This window comes from Entelurus aequoreus, linkage group LG07 (genome assembly GCF_033978785.1).
Source record: "Entelurus aequoreus isolate RoL-2023_Sb linkage group LG07, RoL_Eaeq_v1.1, whole genome shotgun sequence".
Taxonomy (NCBI): domain Eukaryota; kingdom Metazoa; phylum Chordata; class Actinopteri; order Syngnathiformes; family Syngnathidae; genus Entelurus; species Entelurus aequoreus.
Window position 1 is genome coordinate 29,701,692 of NC_084737.1, and position 22,380 is coordinate 29,724,071.

The 22,380-nt window shown below is 41.2% G+C and overlaps 1 protein-coding gene and 1 long non-coding RNA gene across 2 annotated transcripts in view; one reads left to right on the plus strand and one right to left on the minus strand.

Moving 5' to 3' along the window:
* Positions 1–22,380, minus strand: part of calcoco1a (calcium binding and coiled-coil domain 1a) — a 49,629-nt gene that overhangs the window by 18,437 nt on the left and 8,812 nt on the right. Inside the window, exons 4-13 of the mRNA XM_062053192.1 lie at positions 9,583–9,785; positions 9,296–9,508; positions 7,508–7,656; positions 7,370–7,439; positions 7,142–7,297; positions 2,325–2,579; positions 2,103–2,228; positions 1,371–1,466; positions 473–560; positions 54–313 (exon numbers count right to left, since the gene is read on the minus strand). Of these exons, the coding sequence (XP_061909176.1) occupies positions 54–313; positions 473–560; positions 1,371–1,466; positions 2,103–2,228; positions 2,325–2,579; positions 7,142–7,297; positions 7,370–7,439; positions 7,508–7,656; positions 9,296–9,508; positions 9,583–9,785 (1,616 nt within the window). The remainder of the gene's footprint in view (positions 1–53; positions 314–472; positions 561–1,370; positions 1,467–2,102; positions 2,229–2,324; positions 2,580–7,141; positions 7,298–7,369; positions 7,440–7,507; positions 7,657–9,295; positions 9,509–9,582; positions 9,786–22,380) is intronic.
* LOC133653659 (uncharacterized) overlaps positions 13,967–22,380 on the plus strand; it is a 32,323-nt gene continuing 23,909 nt past the window's right edge. Inside the window, exons 1-2 of the long non-coding RNA XR_009826760.1 lie at positions 13,967–13,989; positions 14,517–14,580. This is a non-coding gene — a long non-coding RNA (uncharacterized LOC133653659). The remainder of the gene's footprint in view (positions 13,990–14,516; positions 14,581–22,380) is intronic.

Here is a 22,380-nt window from a genome sequence, read left to right on the forward strand (position 1 = left end):
TGGCAGCATACGGCATTTTCAGTGTCACATATAGTTCAGCTATCAAGTCTCACTGAATCAGAGCTGTGTGCCAGTGTGTCGGCTCCAGGCTGCCGTGGCAAGGCGAGAGGGGCCGGCTGGCTGATAACCACCGTGCTCCTTTCCATCTCCAGGGGCGATGGCGGAGGAGTAGTGAGAAGCAGGAGGCTTGGCGGTCCTTGCTCGCACAGACTGTAGTTTCCCAGAGGTCTCGTCGGTCGGTGGGACTGCAAGGCCTCTGGGTCGTCATCCTCGGACACGTCTGACATGTCTGAATAGGCGCCGTCACTACATGCTAGACAACAACAACAACAACACAATCATAGAACGCTGCCCAAGTCAAGCCACACACAGGCCATTGTGAAGGCTATTTAGTGTTGTCGTTGAATGAAAGTTAACACTTTTACTGTTCCCATCTGCAGGGTGCTGGGCAGATTAATGTGGCTCCATTCACCTGTGGGAACGGCGGAGGAAGCGCTCCACTTGGCACTGGCTGCTGTTCCCATTTTCTGCTCCAACTGACAGATGTAGTCCATCAACTCCTGCGGTGGGAAATACAGCCATCATTGCACGTGGCGGGTTGGGACTTCCATAATCACAGCTTCAGTAGCGAGCACTCTCATAACCCCCATATGTCTGCCACATAAAGTGGGGACACACACACACATACCACACACAATATGCCCACACGCCACATTTGCTGTTATGTAAACACGACTTTACAACCACTACTATACGTAAAACATTATTCTATTTGAGAGATTTATGATATGCCACAGACTGACTGCCATTGCGGCACATGATGAGTGTTTATATAAACTGGACACTCGTTTTAAAAACATTGGCCGCTGACGGCGTGCGAGTGTTGGGCCAATGCGATAGGTAACAACAAATCTGTGCAGGCGCTTTAACAGCAGCAGTGACTGCCCTGAAAACCACTGATTTATATTACACCATAAACGTTTTATATTGCAAGATAACGGCTAAAAAGACAACAACGGACCAAAGATGCCCAACAACTGGGACATTTGCAAGAACAGTATGCTGGTGTATGTTATCGCCCCACTTCAATAATTGAATAGTTTATTAATAGCAATAATGTTGCTACTTGGAACCTGAGAGTGATACCAACTATTACCTGGACTAAATTTAAGACTGATAATGACTGCAGTTGAATGAAGTAGCAGTTTAATGAGAGTACTAGTCTCAAGAAGAGGAAAAACAACCACTATTTATTTGTTAATCCATACAAGCCGTTAAGTAGCCTCTGGAGCTTATCAGCTGATTACAAAGAGAACATAAACGGTGCATTAAGGATATTCAACAACTGTGGCAACTGGATGACTTGTTACTTTTTTCTCGGAAAGCAGGTGCTCCTTCTCCTTTTGGGCAACCCTCAAGGTGGTCTTCAGCTCTTGGAGCTCCCTGCGGGTTTCACTTAGCTGGACCTGCATAACAAAAACAGGGCAGGTCAGACTTGTTTCTCAGCTTTATACTAATTTTGTCTAAGTGAAATAGCTCTAACTCTACTATATTGTATATCTTTGCACATTCATTACCGCTTACAGATGTCTCAATTGCATGCTTTTAATACATCAACAATATATTCTTAATGTATTATTTTAAATATGTTCCCATTAAATGTTCATACATATTGACTATGCCATCAAAAATAATGGCGGTCTTGAAATATAAACCACTGCCAGTGCATTTTTCAAGTTTCGTTCTGTGTGATTATGTAGAATTTTACCATCCTGTGAGCGACATTTTCTTTGGAAAATCTACCATCTTTATATCTTTTATCTGTTGTTGGAGACTGTATTGGTGTTTAGAGAGTAGATGAAAATGAGCTTCCCCTACTTGAAAGAATATTTATATTTTCATATCTTGCATTTACGACAATTGTTTTACAATCGTGGATGTAGAAGGGTTTTTCATAGATGCAGAAGGAATTATCCTCCCTTTTGCCAGTTCAGATTGTAGAAAATAGCTGTTCATTCATCGATTTGACAGGTGACAAATGCTGTGAGTGTTCTTGTTAATGGTGTCAACTGACAACATGGTCACTTAGTGGTCTTTCTCACCCGGTTACAATCCTTTTCTCTTCCAAGCTCTACTTCCAGCTTCACTCGATCCATCTTCTCCTCCTGCAGCCTCTCCTCCATTGTCTGCATCTCTGCACTGAGTTTTTCCAAATTCTCTTGGTTCTTCTGCCAAGGGTGACATGACACTTAACACCACAACTGTGCCTATGGTGTTGTGCAGATTATCTTGAGCGATCAGCAATGAGCCCATACAGTGTATACCTTTGTGGTGCCCTGCAGGTTTTGCCTCTCCTGAGCCCACTGCGCTCTCCCCTCTCTTAGCGCCAAACTGGAATCTGCAAGTTGCAAGGTAAACTGGGCGGCCTGAAGTCGGGCTTGATGTAGTTCAGCCTGCCCACGATCTTTTTGGGCGACCATGGTGCTTAAATCATTCTTCAGGCCGTCCACGGTCCGCTCACTCACATCCAGGCGCTCCTGCAGGCTCCTCATCTCCCTCAGCGTTGCTTCGTTTAACGCCTGACAACAAAGATGACTTGCATTATTCACCAATTAGCTAAAACACTTGTCTTCCATTGGCTGATTTAGGGTAAAGAGTTAAAAATTAAAACGATAACATGACAAATCAATGGTATGTTCATAATGCAGGATTAATTGTAAATACTTTGTAAACTACACATACCTGTTTATAAGTAAATGTAAGATATTATACCAAAAGCAGACAAATAAAAGTATTTCACTCCTGTTGTTTATGGTGTAACATGGTTTTCATAGGAAAACTTGCGACATTATTTGGTTTGAATTGTGTTTAAAGTGTATTGAAGATGATGAACATGTCTCTATTATTGTTTTCCTTGCATCTCATAGGGTTTTACCCTAGTCACTCCGAGATGTCAATTGGGATCGGCAGGTAGATGGGAGGCTGTGGGACTTGCGACCGGGAAAAAGGAAGTAGAAGAGTTTCGAGGGAGAAGTGTAAAGGACGAAGACAACAGGACGTTGGCGTTGCGTTAGATCTGAGTACAAAGACTCTAGTTCGAAACCAAGCAAGAAACTAACCATGAAAAGTTGTTAGTAGAAGGTTCTGGAAGCCTGCTGAGCTACACGGACGTTTTGGATTAAAGATTCGCGAGGGAGACTCGTCTGGGCGCAGCTATGAGTGGCTAGTGCTACATGCTAGCTTGACTGACGGAGTTTGTCGCCACCTTGCCTTGGAAGTTTGACACACACGACATTTCGCCGCACTCAGAACCTTTCATCAGGATTACAAAATGTTCCAAGGATTACTTAAAGTTCCTGGAGGACATTGCAACGCACTCTGAAAGTTTGTCCGTCGACAACAGGCCTACAATGATGCATTCAAATCAGGGAGCCATGAGTACACGTGACTGTATGAATGTGTGTGAGTGGGCCCACCACAATATTGTGAGAGGAAAAAGAGACTATTTACACACATGTTGTTGTTCGTTGCCATTGTACACTAACTGTTCTGTTGTATAACTCTATGGCCTGAGGGCTAAGGGAAGGTTATCTCGTGGCATTGGAAGTAGCACTGGGTATTGCCAGGCATTCCCCAATAAGTATGGCCTTCGCTTTTTCCTAAAATGTACCTCTAAGTCCCATTGTAAAAATGTTAAAAAGATATATACATTTGTGACTGTCTCTTAAATAATTATTTTGGAATTATCAGGTGCAACTATCTTCTGCAACAAAGATCACAAAAACCAGGATTTGGAAAATGATATACCGGTAAATCCAGATACACATTTTTCCTCCCACATCAGTAATAATTGTTTTTATTATACAGATGAACAATATAATAGCAACATTAAATGTGATAACAAATTGTCAATTATTCATTTTAATAGCAGAAGCTTGTATGCAAATTACAACAACATTAAGAACTTTTTGGAACACATCAACAAACCCTTCAAAGTGATCGCTGTCACAGAAACATGGATTGATGATAAAAAAGGAATAGATTTTGATCTGGAAGGATAAGAACTACACTACATCAACAGAACCAACACAAATGGAGGAGGAGTAGCTGTGTACGTGATGAAGAACCTGAACTACAAAGCGGTAAAAAGCATGTAATTTGCTATAGATAATATCTTAGAATGTATAACCATTGAAATGTCAGGAAAAAAGCAAAAACATATTCATCAGTTGTCTATATAGATCACCTAAGTCAAGTATAGAAACATTTGAAGAATGGATCAAGGCAAATTACATGGACAATGGTAAAAAAATAATTTTCTTATGTGGTGACTTTAATATTGACTTATTGAACCCTAACAAGCAAAAGTCTATTGATGATACAATGTACAGCATCAGTTTATATCCTAAAATCACAAAGCCAAGCAGAATCACAGGACACTGTGCCACACTTACTGAAAATATTTTTACCAATGATTTTGATAACAACACTACAAGTGGTCTACTTATAACCGACGTTATTGATCATCTGCCAGTTTTCACAATATATGATGGAAACTACAAGAACATGGAAGACAAAAGGACATTTCGAAGACTTTGCACAGAGAAGAGGATGATTGCTTTTAAAATTGAGCTAGAAAAGCAAAATTGGGACAATGTGTACAATGAAAAAGAGGTTGATGAAGCATATGAACATTTCTTAAACGAGTTCATAATACTTCATGACAAACATTGTCCATGGAAACAACTCAGTAGAAAGCAGAGAAAGAATAATCAACCATGGATGACAAAAGGATCAAAAAATGCTTGTAATAAGAAGAATACACAATATAGAAAATGTACTGTATAGCAAAAAGAACTACAGAGGCAGAAAATATTTACAAAAATTATAAAAACAAGCTAACAAAACATACTACGATCATGTAGAAAAGAATATTACAGTGAATTATTGGACAGGAACAAAAACACTATGAGAGCAACATGGGGCATCCTCAATAGCGTTAATAAAAATGGCACTAACAGGGATTACCCCCAATACTTCTTAGACGGAAACAAAAATAATGACAAAATAAAGGAAGTAGTTGAAAGCTTTAATAATTACTTTGTAAATATTGGACCAAAATTGGAAGAAAGGATTCCAGACCCAATTTCAATTGAGGACTATAATGATACCATCGAGCGAAATCCCAACTCCATGTTCCTCAGTAATGTGACACAGGAGGAAATAGTTAAAATCGTGAAAAAATGCAAATCTAAGACTTCAACTGATTGTAATGGAATTGATATGGAAACGATAAAAAAGGTTATTGAAGAGATCTCAGGACCATTAATGTATATTAGTAACCTATCATTTCAAACAGGTACATTTCCAAACAAAATTAAAATAGCTTTAAATTATAGACCTGTTTCTTTACTTCCACAATTTTCTAAAATCATTGAAAAACTGTTCAATAACAGATTAGAGTTTCACAAACAAAAATAGAATACTCGAAGAGAACCAATATGGATACAGAGCTAATGTTTCAACTTCGATGGCTTTAACTGAAATTAGAGAAGAAATTACCAATGCAATAGAGAGTAACAAATGTGCCGCAGCTCTGTTTATGGATCTAACTAAAGCATTTGACACAATTAATCACAATATTTTAATCAAAAAACTAGAACGATATGGCATCAGAGGGCTAGACTTAAACTGGATAAGAAGTTATTTAACGAACAGGAAACAATACGTGAAGCTAGGCGAACACACATCTACAATGCTAAATATATCCTGTGGTGTACCTCAGGGATCAATACTAGGACCAAAATTATTCAATCGCTATATAAATGACATTTGTAAAGTAACAAAAGATTTAAAGTTACTATTATTTGCGGACGATACAATTGCGTTTTGTTCAGGAGAGAACACACAGAAGATAATACAAATAATAACAGAAGAAATGAACAAATTAAAAAGATGGTTTGACTAAAACAGACTATCTTTGAATCTCAGTAAAACTAATATAATGCTATTTGGTAACAGTAAAAGAGAATGTCAAACACAAATACATATAGATGGAATAGAAATTGAAAGAGTAAATGAAACCAAATTTCTAGGTATAATGATAGATGATAAATTGAACTGGAAATCTCATGTAAAAAATATACAACATAAAGTAGCAAAAACACTTCAATAATGAATAAAGCAAAACATGTTCTAGACCAAAAATCACTTCATATTCTCTACTGCTCACTAGTGTTACCATATCTGAGTTATTGTGTAGAAATGTGGGGAAATAACTACAAAAGTACACTTCATTCATTAACGGTGTTACAAAAAAGATCAGTTAGAATAATACAAAATGTTGGATATAGAGAACATACAAACCCTTTATTTATTGAATCAAAAACACTGAAATTCCACGACATAGTGAATTTGCAAACAGCTAAAATTATACACAAAGCAAACTATAATCTGCTATCCAAGAATGTACAACAATTCTTCTAAAAAAAAGAGGAGGAATATAATCTTACAGAAAAATGTAATTTAAAAACATTTGTATGCACGTACAACACTTAAGACCTTCAGTATATCTGTATGTGGAATTAAATTATGGAATGGATTAAGCAAAGCAATCAAACAATGTACTAATATGATCCACTTCAAGAAACTCTTAAAATTTAAAGTGTTGACAAAGTACAAAGAAGAACAACCATGATAAACATTCTGAATTTATTTCATCCATCCATCCGTTCATTTTCAAAATAATCTTACTCATCTCACCATATGAAATGTAACTTACTTCACCGAGTATTATTCATTTATTTATTTATTTTTATTGTGATTACTTATGGAGTATATTGTGAATAAATTGAGAACAGGAAGTGAACAAATGTTTTAGCAACTGTTATGTAAAAGAAAAGGGGTAGGATTAAATAAGCTGTGCTTCTTCCTACTCCTTTTCGAACATGTTGAAAAGAGAAACTGGAAATTGTGATGTATCATGTTGTATGCATACATGTTCGAAATAAACTCAAACTCAGCCTATCCTTTATCCACAAAGAACCCAAGCACCCACTACTCTCATCTAGCTAATATATAGAGGGGCCGTACGGGTGCTACACGTATACTTTTTCTTTTTTCAAATTTGATTTCCACAGACCTCTTTCCTGTGGGCTGCGGTGAGTTTCTGCGTTAGGGTGCTGATGGTGTTTTGGAGCTGCACCACACAGGTGTCTCTCTGGGCCAGCGAGTTCCTCAGGCTCTGGAACTCCTTGGACAAACTTCGGAGGTCTCCCTCGTTCTGTTCCAGAAAAGTCTGATCAAGCAACACAAATAAGAAGAGTGAGAAACGAGTGGAGAAAGCAAGCAGTTCATGTAGGCATCTCACCTGCAGTGTCTTTTTGTCACTCTCTTCTTCTTTCTGCAAGGCTGTGGCTTTTTTTGCTCTTTCCTTCATCCTGCACACAATTAAAAGGACTTAAGAAGCAAATAAACAACAAAGTGAGAAAGAACAACTGTGACAAACCTTTCCAGCTCTATCTCTCGCTCCACGGCTCTCTGTGTCAGAGTTTTGATGTCCTCCTCCAGTTCTCTAATTCGCACTTGGTTGGCCTCTTTCACTTCCAATAAAGCACTATTCTCTTGTGTCAGCCATTCTACCAAAGTCATTTCCTCCTAAGAGACCCCGGGCAGCAAAAGCAGGACATACAGCAGACAAGGCCATTTATATTGACGTATCTCGCCACACACACAAGTAATAATATAATACAAAAATTCTGACTAATGTTAAGTTGTAGGACAGACCTGGGCATCCGGCGGCCCGCGGGCCACATCCGGCCCTTTGTGCGTCCCTGTCCGGCCCGCGTGAGGCCAATCATGAATTACAAAATACATTTTAAAAAGTATCTATGTCGAGTGTGCAATACAACGGTGCTGCTTTTGTTTTGAAAAGCGTTATTTGTATTACTTCCGTGTGGACATATGCTCATGCACGATTGTGAGTGAATGTGAACAGCGGCAATCACAAATTACAAAATAAATTTAAAAAAACATCTATGTCGTGCGTGCAATACAACTGTGCTGCTTTTATTTTGAAAAGTGTTATTTACGGGCGTATGTCCATGTGTAACCTGTGAGTGAAGGTGCACAGCAACAAGTGATGCCCGGTTATCCCCGAGACGCTAAAAAGAGAAAAGTTGATGACGAATGCTGTATTTTCAACAAGACATGGACTGCCAAGTATTTCTTTACAGAAATTAAAGGTAAAGCCGTGTGCTTAATTTGTGGTACACAGGTTGCTGTGTTTAAAGAATATAATTTGAATCGCCACTACACGACGAAGCACGAGGAAAAATACCGGAATCTGTCTGATGAAGCGCGCGCAAAGGAGGCTGATGCGTTGATGGTAAAACTGCAAACCCAACAAGGATTTTTTGCCAATTTTCCCACCCCTAGAGATGCAGCCATCAGGACAAGTTTCGTCATTTCTCACAAAATCGCCTGAAAAAGTAAGGCGTTTTGTGACGGAGAGTTTATTAAGGAGTGCTTATTGGACTCGGTTGCGCTGATATGCCGGAGAAGAGGGGCGCATTTGAGAACGTGTCACTCTCCAGACGCACTGTAACGAGGCGGGTTGAGACCATCGCTGGAAACTTGGAGCTTCAGCTGAAGAACAGAACGGCCGACTTTGACTGTTTTTCGCTGGCTTTGGATGAGAGCTGCGATGTACGTAACACCGCCCAGCTGCTCATCTTCTTACGTGGGATAACTGCAGACTTTCAAATCACGGAGAAGCTGGCAGCCATGCAGTCAATTAAAGAGACAACCACAGGTAATGACTTGTTCACATAGGTACTGTAAATGTGTGTTTGGATATGTTAGGACTGAAATGGGACAAACTGGCAGGTGTGACAACAGATGGTTGTCCAAATTTGACGGGGAAAAATGTTGGACTTTTAAAGAGGATGCAAGATAAAGTGACAGAAATTGACATTTTTGCATTGTATTATACATCAGGAAGTGTTGTGTAAGACAGTGTTAGAAATAAATTTAATCAAAAGCAATCTGCTTTTGTATAAAGTTAAGTTAGGTTAAATTCAATTATTATTATTATTATTATTATTATTTATCTTACGGTATATCAAAAACAATTTCAGCAAAATTTAATTGAAATATTGTCTGTGTGGCCCTCCAGCAGTGCTCAGGTTGCTCATGCGGCCCCCGGTAAAAATTGATTGCCCACCCCTGTTTTAGGACATCGTTTAATTTGAATGCATTGAATCATATTCGCTTTATATATCTCACTTATTTGTACCTTCTGCTTCCTCTCCATCTCCTCAATGTTGTCCTGGCTTCTTTTCAGCTCTTCCTGATGCCTGCTGATGTCGTTCTTCAGCTCTTTGCGTAGTCGAAGCCAGGCCTCCCGCGCTCTGTTGAAGTCTGCCCTCACTTCGTCCCTTTGCCTGCATGCCGCCTCCTGGATTTGCAGCAGCTCAGTTCGCTCCCGCAGACATTCCTGCAATCGGCTCTGAAGAGACACAAAATAAATTGTTGCTCAATAACCTATCAACCTACTCAGCAATGGAACACTGTCATTGCTACCTGCAACAGTTCAGCCCTGGGTATAACCAGCAGCATATCTGTGCCTTCATCCTCCCCGTGTGGCTCCTCCTCAAGGGTCACCAGATCCTCCAGGGGCTTTGGTGCGCAGAATGTGAATTCAGAGCTGCGGGAGCAAACTTCCCCTTTGGCGTCGATGTATACAAATTCATACTTTTGGGCACAGGGCTTAGGAAGGTACGATGCTAAAAAGGAATCGATGAAAAACAAAAACACAATGTAAAAATAATGTGCTTCCTTTTATCTTGATCTTCTATAAGAGCTGTATCTAAAAAGCTGAGAAGGAAAGACTACTAAAACGATGTATTCAAGTCAATCAATCAATCAATGTTTATTTATATAGCCCTAAATCACAAGTGTCTCAAAGGGCTGCACAAGCCACAACGACATCCTCGATACAGAGCCCAGTAAAAGTATCATATTTTGCGGACCATAAGGTACTCTTAAAATACTTTAATTTTTTCAAAAATCGACAGTGCGCCTTATGTATGTATTATTTCTGGTTGTGCTTACCAACCTCGAAGCAATTTTATTTGGTACATGGTGTAATGATAAGTGATAGAAGTCAAACATAAGATATGTGTGGACGGCAAGTTGACGACTGTTCAATAAATGACGCTAGCAAGTACCCATAAGCAGGCAACACTAAAACTTTTATATTTATTTGAGAATAAATAACATTACACATGGCGCTCATAAAACTGTCAAAGTGGTTGAGTACAACTTTGCTAAGCTACGAAGTCGCACCGCTTGATGGAACACAGAACATTAAGGCTACCGTAGTCAGATATACTGTGCTTCAACATACGGGTATTATTATGGTGTGTAAATTCATCCTCCGCTGTTGCCATTAATAATATAAAGTAGCGTACAGTTTTAACTTATATCTGTCTGTAGACTTGCTATGGAAGCGCTAAAAACTCCCAATTCAACAAAGATGATGGGGAGAAGATGCTGTCAAAGTGGAGCCACGTAAATAAGAACACCCACAAAACGGCGCATTCTCAAGACACGGTCAGAAAGCGGCTTGAGGATGGTCTGTTAAACAGAAACTATTCAACACTTTGACCAATGTACCACCATTTCATGTTATGTGCACCACAAGGAAGTGTTTTAAATGTAGAGAAAAAAAATCATAATATGTCCCCTTCAATGCGCCTTATAATCCGTTGCGCCTTCTTATATGAAAATAGACCTGAATAGACCCGCTCATTGGCAGTGCGCCTTATGATCAGGCAGTTGCCTCACCCAAAGATTTTTAGGGGCCCCAAAAAAATCACATAAAAAACAATCTCTCGTTCAAACATGGCCACCGTCAAGCTATCTTTTTCCCCACACTTTCGGCCTTAAAGGGGAACTGCACTTTTTTTGGAATTTTGCCTATCGTTCACAATCATTATGAAAAACATGACGACGGATGTATTTTTTTCTTAATGCATTCCAAATTTTAAATACATTCAATGAAAAGTCCGCTTACAATGGGAGCCATTCAATTCTGCCTATAGAGACCCTAAAAACCACCCAAACAACTCCATTAGGCTTTTATATACATGTAAGTATATATTTAATGTGGTAACAAGCACATTTATACCATCATTTTAGGCATACCAATGCAATAATTTCTTTTTTTTCTTCATCACTGATTTGTGATCACTACAGACTTTATGAGAGCCAAAAACATAAAAAAACATCACTTATTGTGCAAGGTCCGCTGTCATTAGGATGACGACTGCTAAGATTTCATATACTCCCATTTAGAGGAAAAATGTCTCATAATCCTCTGGAAGAAACGGGGTGCGGGGGTAGGGGGGAACAAGCGTGTTTTGTTTCGTTATCGCCAGTTCCAGGTCCTAAGTGGCGGTTGGAAAGTGTCCCAATTTGTCAGATTATTTCACCAGCCACTTTCTGTCCAGGTGAGATGCATGATTTATGATCTACAAACCCCGTTTCCATATGAGTTGGGAAATTGTGTTAGATGTAAATATAAACGGAATACAATGATTTGCAAATCATTTTCAACCCATATTCAGTTGAATGTGCTACAAAGACAACATATTTAATGTTCAAACTGATAAACTTTTTTTTTTTTGCAAATAATCATTAACTTTAGAATTTGATGCCAGCAACACGTGACAATGAAGTTTGGAAAGGTGGAAATAAATAATGATAAAGTTGAGGAATGCTCATCAAACACTTATTTGGAACATCCCTCAGGTGAAAAGGAAAATTGGGAACAGGTGGGTGCCATGATTGGGTATAAATGTAGATTCCATGAAATGCTCAGTCATTCACAAACAAGGATGGGGCGAGGGTCACCACTTTGTCAACAAATGCGTGAGCAAATTGTTGAACAGTTTAAGAAAAACCTTTCTCAACCAGCTATTGCAAGGAATTTATGGATTTCACCATCTACGGTCCGTAATATCATCAAAGGGTTCAGAGAATCTGGAGAAATCACTGCACGTAAGCAGCTAAGCCCGTGACCTTCAATCCCTCAGGCTGTACTGCATCAACAAGCGACATCAGTGTGTAAACGATATCACCACATGAGCTCAGGAACACTTCAGAAACCCACTGCCAGTAATTACAGTTGGTCGCTACATCTGTAAGTGCAAGTTAAAACTCTCCTATGCAAGGCGGAAACCATTTATCAACAACACCCAGAAACGCCGTCGGCTTGGCTGGGCCTGAGCTCATCTAAGATGGACTGATACAAAGTGGAAAAGTGTTCTGTGGTCTGACTTTCCAATTGTTTTTGGAAACTGTGGACGTCGTGTCCTCCGGACCAAAGAGGAAAAGAACCATCCGGATTGTTATAGGTGCAAAGTTGAAAAGCCAGCATCTGTGATGGTATGGGGGTGTATTAGTGCCCAATACATGGGTAACTTACACATCTGTGAAGGCGCCATTAATGCTGAAAGGTACATAAAGGTTTTGGAGCAACATATGTTGCCATCCAAGCAACGTTACCATGGACGCCCCTGCTTATTTCAGCAAGACAATGCCAAGCCACGTGTTACATCAACGTGGCTTCATAGTAAAAGAGTGCGGCTTGCCTGCCTGTAGTCCAGACCTGTCTCCCATTGAAAATGTGTGGCGCATTATGAAGCCTAAAATACCACAACGGAGACCCCCGGACTGTTGAACAACTTAAGCTGTACATCAAGCAAGAATGGGAAAGAATTCCACCTGAGAAGCTTAAAAAATGTGTCTCCTCAGTTCCCAAACGTTTACTGAGGGTTGTTAAAAGGAAAGGCCATGTAACACAGTGGTGAACATGCCCTTTCCCAACTACTTTGGCACGTGTTGCAGCCACGAAATTCTAAGTTAATTATTATTTGCAAAAAAAAATAAAGTTTAAGAGTTTGAACATCAAATATCTTGTCTTTGTAGTGCATTCAATTGAATATGGGTTGAAAATGATTTGCAAATCATTGTATTCCGTTTATATTTACATCTAACACAATTTCCCAACTCATATGGAAACGGGGTTTGTACAATAAACTTACAGGGATGAGGGAAACGAGAAAGCTGCAGACCACTCGATGATGTAAACATCGGCCGGCACACAAGAAGTGATCACGTCGCCGCTATAAAGAGTTTGTCTGTGTTAGCGCTTGTAATAACATTTATCACTAATATTTTGTTAAAATTCCAATCACAAAATGTAAAAGGAGTATTGTTGGCCCTCTATAAATGGTTATTTATCTGCTTTTATGGGCAAAATAGTGGAGCTCCCATTGGCCCCATTGTAAGCAGACCTTTATTTCACTTATTTAATATTTAGAATGCATTTAAAAAAATCCATCCGTCGTCACGTTTTTCATAATGATTGTGAACAATATGCAAAATTACAAAAAAAGTGCAGTTCCCCTTTAACAATAATAATGTCCAATCTAACTGCGCTAACAAAATAATGATCTCTGTAAATGGCTTACACTTCATTAAATGTTGATTAATGTTCCTATCAATTACAGTTAAAGTGCTGGGATCGTTGACACTCATTGTTGCACGGCTCGCCAAACTTTAATGTGCAGCTCGCATTGCAGTTTGTAACAACAAGGTATAATTGCTATGTTGTTTTTGTTATGTGGAGGCCCCAATTACTAGTTTTGCCTTGGGCCCCCAAACGACTAAACGTGTATAACCCGCCTTGTCGAGCACTTGTGTCTTGCCGGGGCTCGAATCTGCTGGCGAGTATACATCGAGCTAAAGTAAATGTTAGGTTTGAAATAAATAATGTAAAACTCAAGTGGCGAAAACTTGTTAGGAACTATCACCAAATTAAATTTACAAAAAAACGTGGAGCAAAAATCGATATATATGGCTATATTGGTGCTTTTCTTCCGGTTTCAACAACTAGAGGAAACACTCGATTCAACGGTGCAGGTGAGCCGGACATCAAAGACCTGCCTTTTGCTGCTCTGTCATACCCGAACTTGTAAACCTTTGTAACACACCAACATTACCAATGATTTTCTTTTGCCGGGTCTTCATTTTCATTGTTACATTCCTGTGTTTTACCAAGGTGAAATGTGTGGATTAACTATTCAGAAAGATGAAGGTTCAGCTAGCAACTGACATGCTAGCTAAACTAAGCACAGTGGGGCTAGTCTAACAGGGCTAAGGGCAAGCTAACGTTAGCTTCAGCAAAAAGTGAACATTCGAAAGATGGTTGTGTACATGTTTTACTAAACAGCTAAACAACTTCTATTTATAAGTGAACGTTAGTTTGGACTCTGATATCGGTTTCGGTGAATTGTTGTTCATAATTGTCATTTGAACAGGTACACAATTGGTATCCAACTTATTATCACTTCAGTAGCAGCAGCAGCCTGAGCTAATTGATGGCAAAACTACATTGCTTTGTTAAATCAACTTAATGCACTATATTGTTTTGGTATATCTTCAAACAGATCTGAACCTGATTCCTAATGCAACCAGTCTGGCCTGCTCCAGTGACTCCATACAGACTCTAAAGTAAGTACAAATGTCAATTCAGGGGAAATACTTTCAAGAGAAATCATGCACCAAGGGGAGGAGAATGGCACTGCTGACAGGAAGTTATGCACCAAAGTGTTTTTATGAGCTGTTTTGTAATTCACTGCACCAACATGAATCAACATGGGGCCAGCAATCTCTATAAATTACTGCTTTGCTGATGATGAAAAAACAATCAGCAGTTTCTTTGGAGTTTATTCTACTTTTACAATGAAGAACAGCATAAACAGTATGCCTTGGTATGTGATAAATGCCTCCGACATAGGTCAATGCCTCATCTGCTGTACACGTGCCCTTCACACTGAATCATGCTTATCAGTGGTCAATGACAGACTTGAACCTAGTGAACATTGGAGTGTCCTGTTAACGGTCTCAAACCGTCTGCTTTGAGACATTGCCTTTGCCATTGTCGTTACTCAACGTCCTGTCCGAAGACAGACCCAAGAATTAAATGAGTGTGTCCTATTCACAAAAAGACCATCAAAAGTATGATTTTATTTAACAATGACAGTGTATTTTCAATTAGTATGTTACAGTAACATTTTAATAGAATGTTGAATGTGACAAGTAACTAACATTTAGAGTTTTGCTTTTAAAAAGTAAGGATCTGTTTCCATAAATGAGTGGTCAATTATTCCAGAGGCAAAATTATCTTTACACCCTGAGGAGGGATTTCATTTAATGCATTTAATATGAGTGCGGGAATTGGGAAACCTAAAAAAAACCTTAATAAAAGTGAGCCTTGGTTGTTGTACTTTTGTCAGTCAGCAGACTATATGTTTTATGTCTTTGTTTAATGGTTGAAATCATTAGAAGCTTTTGTAATATTGTGTTGAATATTATGACTGCCCTATGTTGTTTTTCAAGTTCGACGTCCATTTTTACACCGCTTATCCTCATTAGTGTGGCGGGTAAGCTGGCGCCTATCCCAATTGACGGGGTACACCCAAGACCAGGGGTTCTTAACCCTTTTGACCTTGGGGCTACAGTTCTACAAAGGGACTCTGGTCCGACCCAAATATTTACACTGAATTAGTAATCTTACTCTTGATTTTAATTATATTTAATAATTTTATATAACCTACTTACAGTTTAAAACCTTGTCAAATTATTAAAAAACCATGTGTTAATCACAAATATTATTTATTTAACACAAACTTTAGTGTTAGATCTGGCTGAATAGAAAAATAAGAACTAACCAAATATACTGCATAAGAAGACTCATAAATAACTGATGGAAAATTTAAAAAAAAAAAAATACAATTATGTTGTGCTAGTATAAATAAACTAAATAACATTTAATGTTTTTGAATAAACTGTCAATAAAATTAAAGTGCAAATGAAAATAAAGCTTCAACATTTTAGTCATAATTTTTACACATAAGAAACTTTTCTATGACTCTAGCAACAGACTTCTTGTGTTTGTTTTGAGATTGTCATTACTGCCACCAGTGGCGGAAAGGTGTATTACAACCTAGTACCGCTGCAGCCCATACGGACCACATATGAAAAACAGATATTTCTGGCGGCTCACTAAGAGGCGCTAGATTGGTCTTAAATCGGAGGTGTGATGATAATTAAAACCCAGTGCCAATACAAATCCAGAAAAAAAATTAGCAGGCTTTTTAGAGTGGAGCACCTACAGTAGTACTAGTCATTCAGTGCTACAACCACTCAAAAATGAATAAAAATGAACAATGGCAATAATATGCATTTTCCACATTACATACACTTACACAATCTATGAATAGCCAGTATGCGAATGCTATGAAACGCCGCTATTACAAAAATATTGCATTACTGCACCTTTTTATAATATAGCAAAATGATATACGGTACTTTTTAATTGTATACATCTCTGACTGTATGGTTTAGGGGTGTCCAAACATTTTTCACCAAAGGCTGCCTACTAAAAAGTCTAAGTATCCAGGGGCCATTTTGATAAATATATATATATATATATATATATATATATATATATATATATATATATATATATATATATATATATATATATATATATATATATATATATATATATATATATATATATATATATATATATATATATATATTCATCAGAGCAGGACAGAAGGCAAGCCGCCAGCCCAACTTCTCAGGAGGGCTCCTGGCCACCGCTCGTGACTGGCAGCTCCATGTTGACCTGGGAAGGCAACTCAAGTTCCCGGCCAATATCGCTTCCACGTCACTCCGCCCAGACATGGTGTTAACATCGGAGTCATCCAAGCAAGTGGTGCTACTGGAGCTGACTGTTCCCTGGGAGGAGCGAATTGACGAAGCAAATGAGCGAAAGAGGGCCAAATACGCTGAGCTCACTGTAGAGTGTCGGAGTAACGGCTGGAGAGCCCGCTGTGAACCAGTCGAGATTGGGTGCAGAGGTTTTGCTGGTCACTCACTACAGCGTGTGTTCAGAATCCTTGGCATTAGAGGACTGCAGTCGAGAAAAGCCACCAAGAACATCCTAGAGGCCGCAGAAAAGGCCTCCCGGTGGCTGTGGATCCGTAGGGGGGATCCGTGGTGCGCTACTTGGACACAGGCCGGGGTCTGATCACCCCCGGCTGGGTCGCCCGGGCGAGGGTGTCTGATGATTAAAGACCCGAAACACCCTATGACCCCGGGTTTATCACTGATGACGTGTCCAAGCATCACCGTGAGGTGTATTCAAGTTCTATCACATCTGGCTGAGCCAGTGACCTCCAGGAAAGGCTGGATGACGTCCACGAAAAGAGTGGTGACAACTGGAGAGACAGTGGACAGCCCGGAGAGACGGCAACCGGGGTAGGGAAGGCCAGCCCCCTGACCTACAGCTCCCGCGAGGGGGCACCCAAATCTTGCTACGAAGAACCCTACAGGAAAATACCCCCAGGGATGCCCGAGAGGGGGGGAGGATGAGCATCCCAACAGGACGGATTTAATGGTTATGACCCAAGCAAATGGACAACGGATTACGAGCGCAGTCTGCATATGTGGCAAGGTCTGCAAGAACTCGAGAGGTCTGAAGATCCACCAGACTAAGATGGCCTGCCTTGGGAGGGAACAAGTGAAGCGACGCTCAGAAACGGCAGCAGATGCAACAGTTCCTGTTGTGCCTGCTGCAGAACCTGGTCAGACGGAGGAGGAGCCAGGTCCGGAGTCTCCCCACAGTACCCGGAACCTCCAAGCAACACGTTTCCCCCCACCAAGCAGAAAATCGGAACACCGCCGGGTAAAGTGGCCTGTCGCTAACAGCAAGGAGTGGACCAAGCTGGATGAGGACGTAGATGAAGCCCTGGAATCCATTTCGAAGGGTGACGCTGACCAGAAACTTCAAACCATGTGCTCCCTCATAATGAGCATAGGAGGTGAGCGTTTTGGAGTGGAACAGAAGCAAGGAGCAGCTAGAAACCCAGCAAAACTCAATCGGCGCGAAGTCAAGATAAGCGAGTTGAGGCAAGAACTCAAATCCTTAAGACGCCAGTTTAAGGCAGCCAAGGAAGAGGAGAGAACTCCTCTGTCAGAACTCACTAACATCGTAAGAAAGAAGCTCATCACGTTGAGGAGGGCCGAATGGCACCGAAGGAGGGGAAAGGAAAAGGCACGGAAGCGAAGCGCCTTCATAGGCAACCCCTTCACCTTCACTAAGAGGCTTTTGGGCCAGAAGCGAAGTGGTCACCTCGCTTGCCCTGTAGAAGAGATTGACCATCATCTCAATGCCACCTTCAGTGACTCTTCAAGAGATCAAGAGCTTGGCCCTTCTGAGGCACTGGTGACTCCAGCAGATCCAGTGTCCCAATTCAACAGTGATGAACCCACCCTTTTAGAGGTTAAGGAAGTTGTGAAAGCTGCTAGATCTGGTTCTGTCCCCGGCCCCAGCGGTGTACCCTACAAGGTCTACAAGCAGTGTCCACGGCTCCTCAAGCGTCTGTGGAAGATCTTGAAGGTGATTTGGCGGAGAGGGAAAGTCTCTGCTCAGTGGAGATACGCGGAGGGCGTCTGGATCCCGAAAGAAGAGAACTCCAGCAACATCGAGCAGTTTCGTATAATCTCGCTGCTCAGCGTTGAGAGCAAGATTTTCTTTAAGATCCTGTCCCAACGACTTACCGAGTTCCTCTTGAAGAATGCCTACATAGACACCTCTGTCCAGAAGGGGGGAGTACCTGGAGTGCCTGGGTGCCTGGAGCATACAGGAGTGGTGACACAGTTGATCCGGGAGGCAAGGGAGAACAAAGGAGATTTGGCAACTCTCTGGCTTGACTTAACCAACGCCTACGGATCTATCCCGCACAAACTTGTTGAAATAGCACTGACAAGACACCATGTTCCTGGGAAAATCTGTAACCTCATCATGGACTACTACAACAACTTCGAAGCAAGAGTCTCCTCAAGCCAAGTAACATCTGCCTGGCACCGCCTGGAGAAGGGCATAATCACTGGTTGTACAATCTCAGTGTCACTCTTCTCCTTGGCAATGAACATGATTGTCAAGTCTGCGGAGGTTGAATGCAGAGGGCCAAAATCAAGATCTGGGACCCGGCAGCCCCCCATAAGAGCTTTTATGGATGACTTGACAGTGATGACCACATCTGTGCCTGGGTGCAGGTGGCTCCTCCAGGGGCTTGAACGGCTCATCACATGGGCAAAGATGAGCTTCAAGCCAGCAAAGTCCAGGTCTCTGGTCCTAAAGAAAGGTAAAGTGGCCGACCATTTCCGCTTTACAGTTGGAGGGTACTTGATTCCAACGGTGACCGAAAGACCTGTTAAGAGCCTGGGCAAGATCTTTGATAGCTCCCTGAAGGACGCAGTGGCCTTGCAGCAGACAAAGAGCGACCTGACCTCATGGCTCACAGCCATCGACAAATCTGGTCTCCCAGGAAAGTTTAAAGCCTGGATGTACCAACACGGAGTCTTGCCTAGAATACTCTGGCCTCTGTTAATCTACGAGGTACCAATGACAACGGTTGAGGTACTAGAGAAGACCATCAGCCAGTTCCTGAGGAGATGGCTGGGGCTCCCTCGGTCCTTAAGCAGCATTGCTCTTTATGGCCATTCCACCAAGCTGCAGCTCCCTCTCAGGGGACTGTTGGAGGAATTCAAAGTCACCCGCTCCAGAGAGGTAATGATGTACAGAGACTCCGCAGATGTCAAGGTCGCCTCGGCAGGAATCGTTGTTAAGACCGGGAGGAAGTGGCAGGCACAAGAAGCCGTAAGCAGAGCAGAGGTGCGGCTGAGGCACAAAACCTTGTTGGGTACTGTGGCAAGGGGAAGGGCAGGCCTCGGCAGCTTTCCAAAGCCACGTTGGGACCGGGCCCGTGGCAAGGAGAAGCGCCAACTGGTCCAAGAGGAGATCCGTGCAGAGGTGGAGGAAGAACGTTGCTGCCGGATGGTCAGCATGTCCAAACAAGGGGCGTGGACAAGGTGGGAGCATGCAGAACCTCGAAAACTCACCTGGGCAGAGCTCTGGAGAGCTGAACCTCTGCGCACAAAATTCCTCATACAGTCTGTGTACGATGTCCTCCCATGCCCCGCCAACCTGCACATCTGGGGCCTAGCAGACACTCCGGAGTGTAAACTGTGCCAGAGGAGGGGCACCTTGGAGCACATCCTGAGCTGTTGCCCAAAGGCACTAGGGGAGGGGCGGTATCGCTGGCGCCACGACCAAGTTTTAAAAGCCCTGGCGGATTCTATCTGCGCAGCGATACAAAACAGCAAGTCCCAGGCCGCCCCGAAGCAGTCAATCACCTTCATCAGAGCAGGACAGAAGGCAAGCCGCCAGCCCAACTTCTCAGGAGGGCTCCTGGCCACCGCTCGTGACTGGCAGCTCCATGTTGACCTGGGAAGGCAACTCAAGTTCCCGGCCAATATCGCTTCCACGTCACTCCGCCCAGACATGGTGTTAACATCGGAGTCATCCAAGCAAGTGGTGCTACTGGAGCTGACTGTTCCCTGGGAGGAGCGAATTGACGAAGCAAATGAGCGAAAGAGGGCCAAATACGCTGAGCTCACTGTAGAGTGTCGGAGTAACGGCTGGAGAGCCCGCTGTGAACCAGTCGAGATTGGGTGCAGAGGTTTTGCTGGTCACTCACTACAGCGTGTGTTCAGAATCCTTGGCATTAGAGGACTGCAGTCGAGAAAAGCCACCAAGAACATCCTAGAGGCCGCAGAAAAGGCCTCCCGGTGGCTGTGGATCCGTAGGGGGGATCCGTGGTGCGCTACTTGGACACAGGCCGGGGTCTGATCACCCCCGGCTGGGTCGCCCGGGCGAGGGTGTCTGATGATTAAAGACCCGAAACACCCTATGACCCCGGGTTTATCACTGATGACGTGTCCAAGCATCACCGTGAGGTGTATTCAAGTTCTATATATATATATATATATATATATATATATATATATATATATATATATATATATATATATATATATATATATATATATATATATATATATATATATATATATATATATATACATACATACACACAGTGTATTAGGGGTGGTCTACTATGGTCGAGAAAGGTCATAACACATAACGCAAACGACAACCACAAGACAATATCATTAATTACAACATAAAAACTTTCATCTACAGCACAATTGCAAAAGCCACAAGAAATACAAACAACACGATACAATAATATAAATCCACAACACAACTTTAAGCCACAAAGAATGCGACCGACAAAATAGTTAAGGTGACGGACTGACTTCTGACTGACTTCTGGAACATAACACTATGAAGCCACAACACAACAACTGGCAGCCAAGGAAAAGTAATTTCATCAGAAAGAAAGAAATCCAAGATATGGAACAAGGAGGCTATAGAAATTAAGAAGCAAGGAGCCAACACCATCAACAGGGATGAGGAGCGATACATGCTTCCGCACACTTGGGACGCTGTCTTTCATCAGCTACGCCAGACCGGGTCAAGAATCTTTATTTAGCAGGTAAGCTACTGTTAAAATGTTGGTTACTGTAGTTTTTTTTTTTAAATTGCTTGAATGTTAAAAATGTGAGCAAATATTACTTCCCTCTTGTTAATAAATCAACCTTAAGTATTGGTTACACTTTATTCAAATACAACTTGAATGCTTTGGCCTTTAATTGTTGTTTACTTGCGTGTTTGTATCCATAATTCATTTATATCTTGTTCCCTTACAATAAATAACAGGAATACAGGAAATGTCCCCTGCAATGTATCGTTTATGATCGTATTGTTCTAAAAAAATAATATCATCCCTGAACTGTATCGGCAACCACAAATATCGAATTTGAATCGTTACATCACTACAGTATATGTACATATATATAAATATTTTATGTTTTTGTTGTTTTGTTTAAAAAATGCTAAAAAAAAAAGACATTTTATACATATTTAAAGACAAAATATTGTTATTTTTCTGTTATAGGTGAAAAGTAGCGGTGGGAAAAATCATCAATTCTCCGATGCATCACGATTACAACGTGGGCAATTCAAAAATCGATGGACAAACGTCCAAACATTGATTATCTACATATGTTAAATAAAGTAATACAGACGGTTCCAATATACAGAAATTATAGGAATGTTCTCTAAACGTTAGTGCTAGGTTTGGTTGTAACTAACATAGGAAAACCATTAGCTAATATTCTTTTGACATTACGGGTTAGCTAAGTTAGCACGAAAAGGAGGCAGGAGGGGAGGACAAGCTATGCTAGCCGTGGCACTAAAGTAACTTGAATATGAAGTAGTGAAACAACAAAATAATAAATGCCTTGTACACTATGGCAGAAGGCTAATAG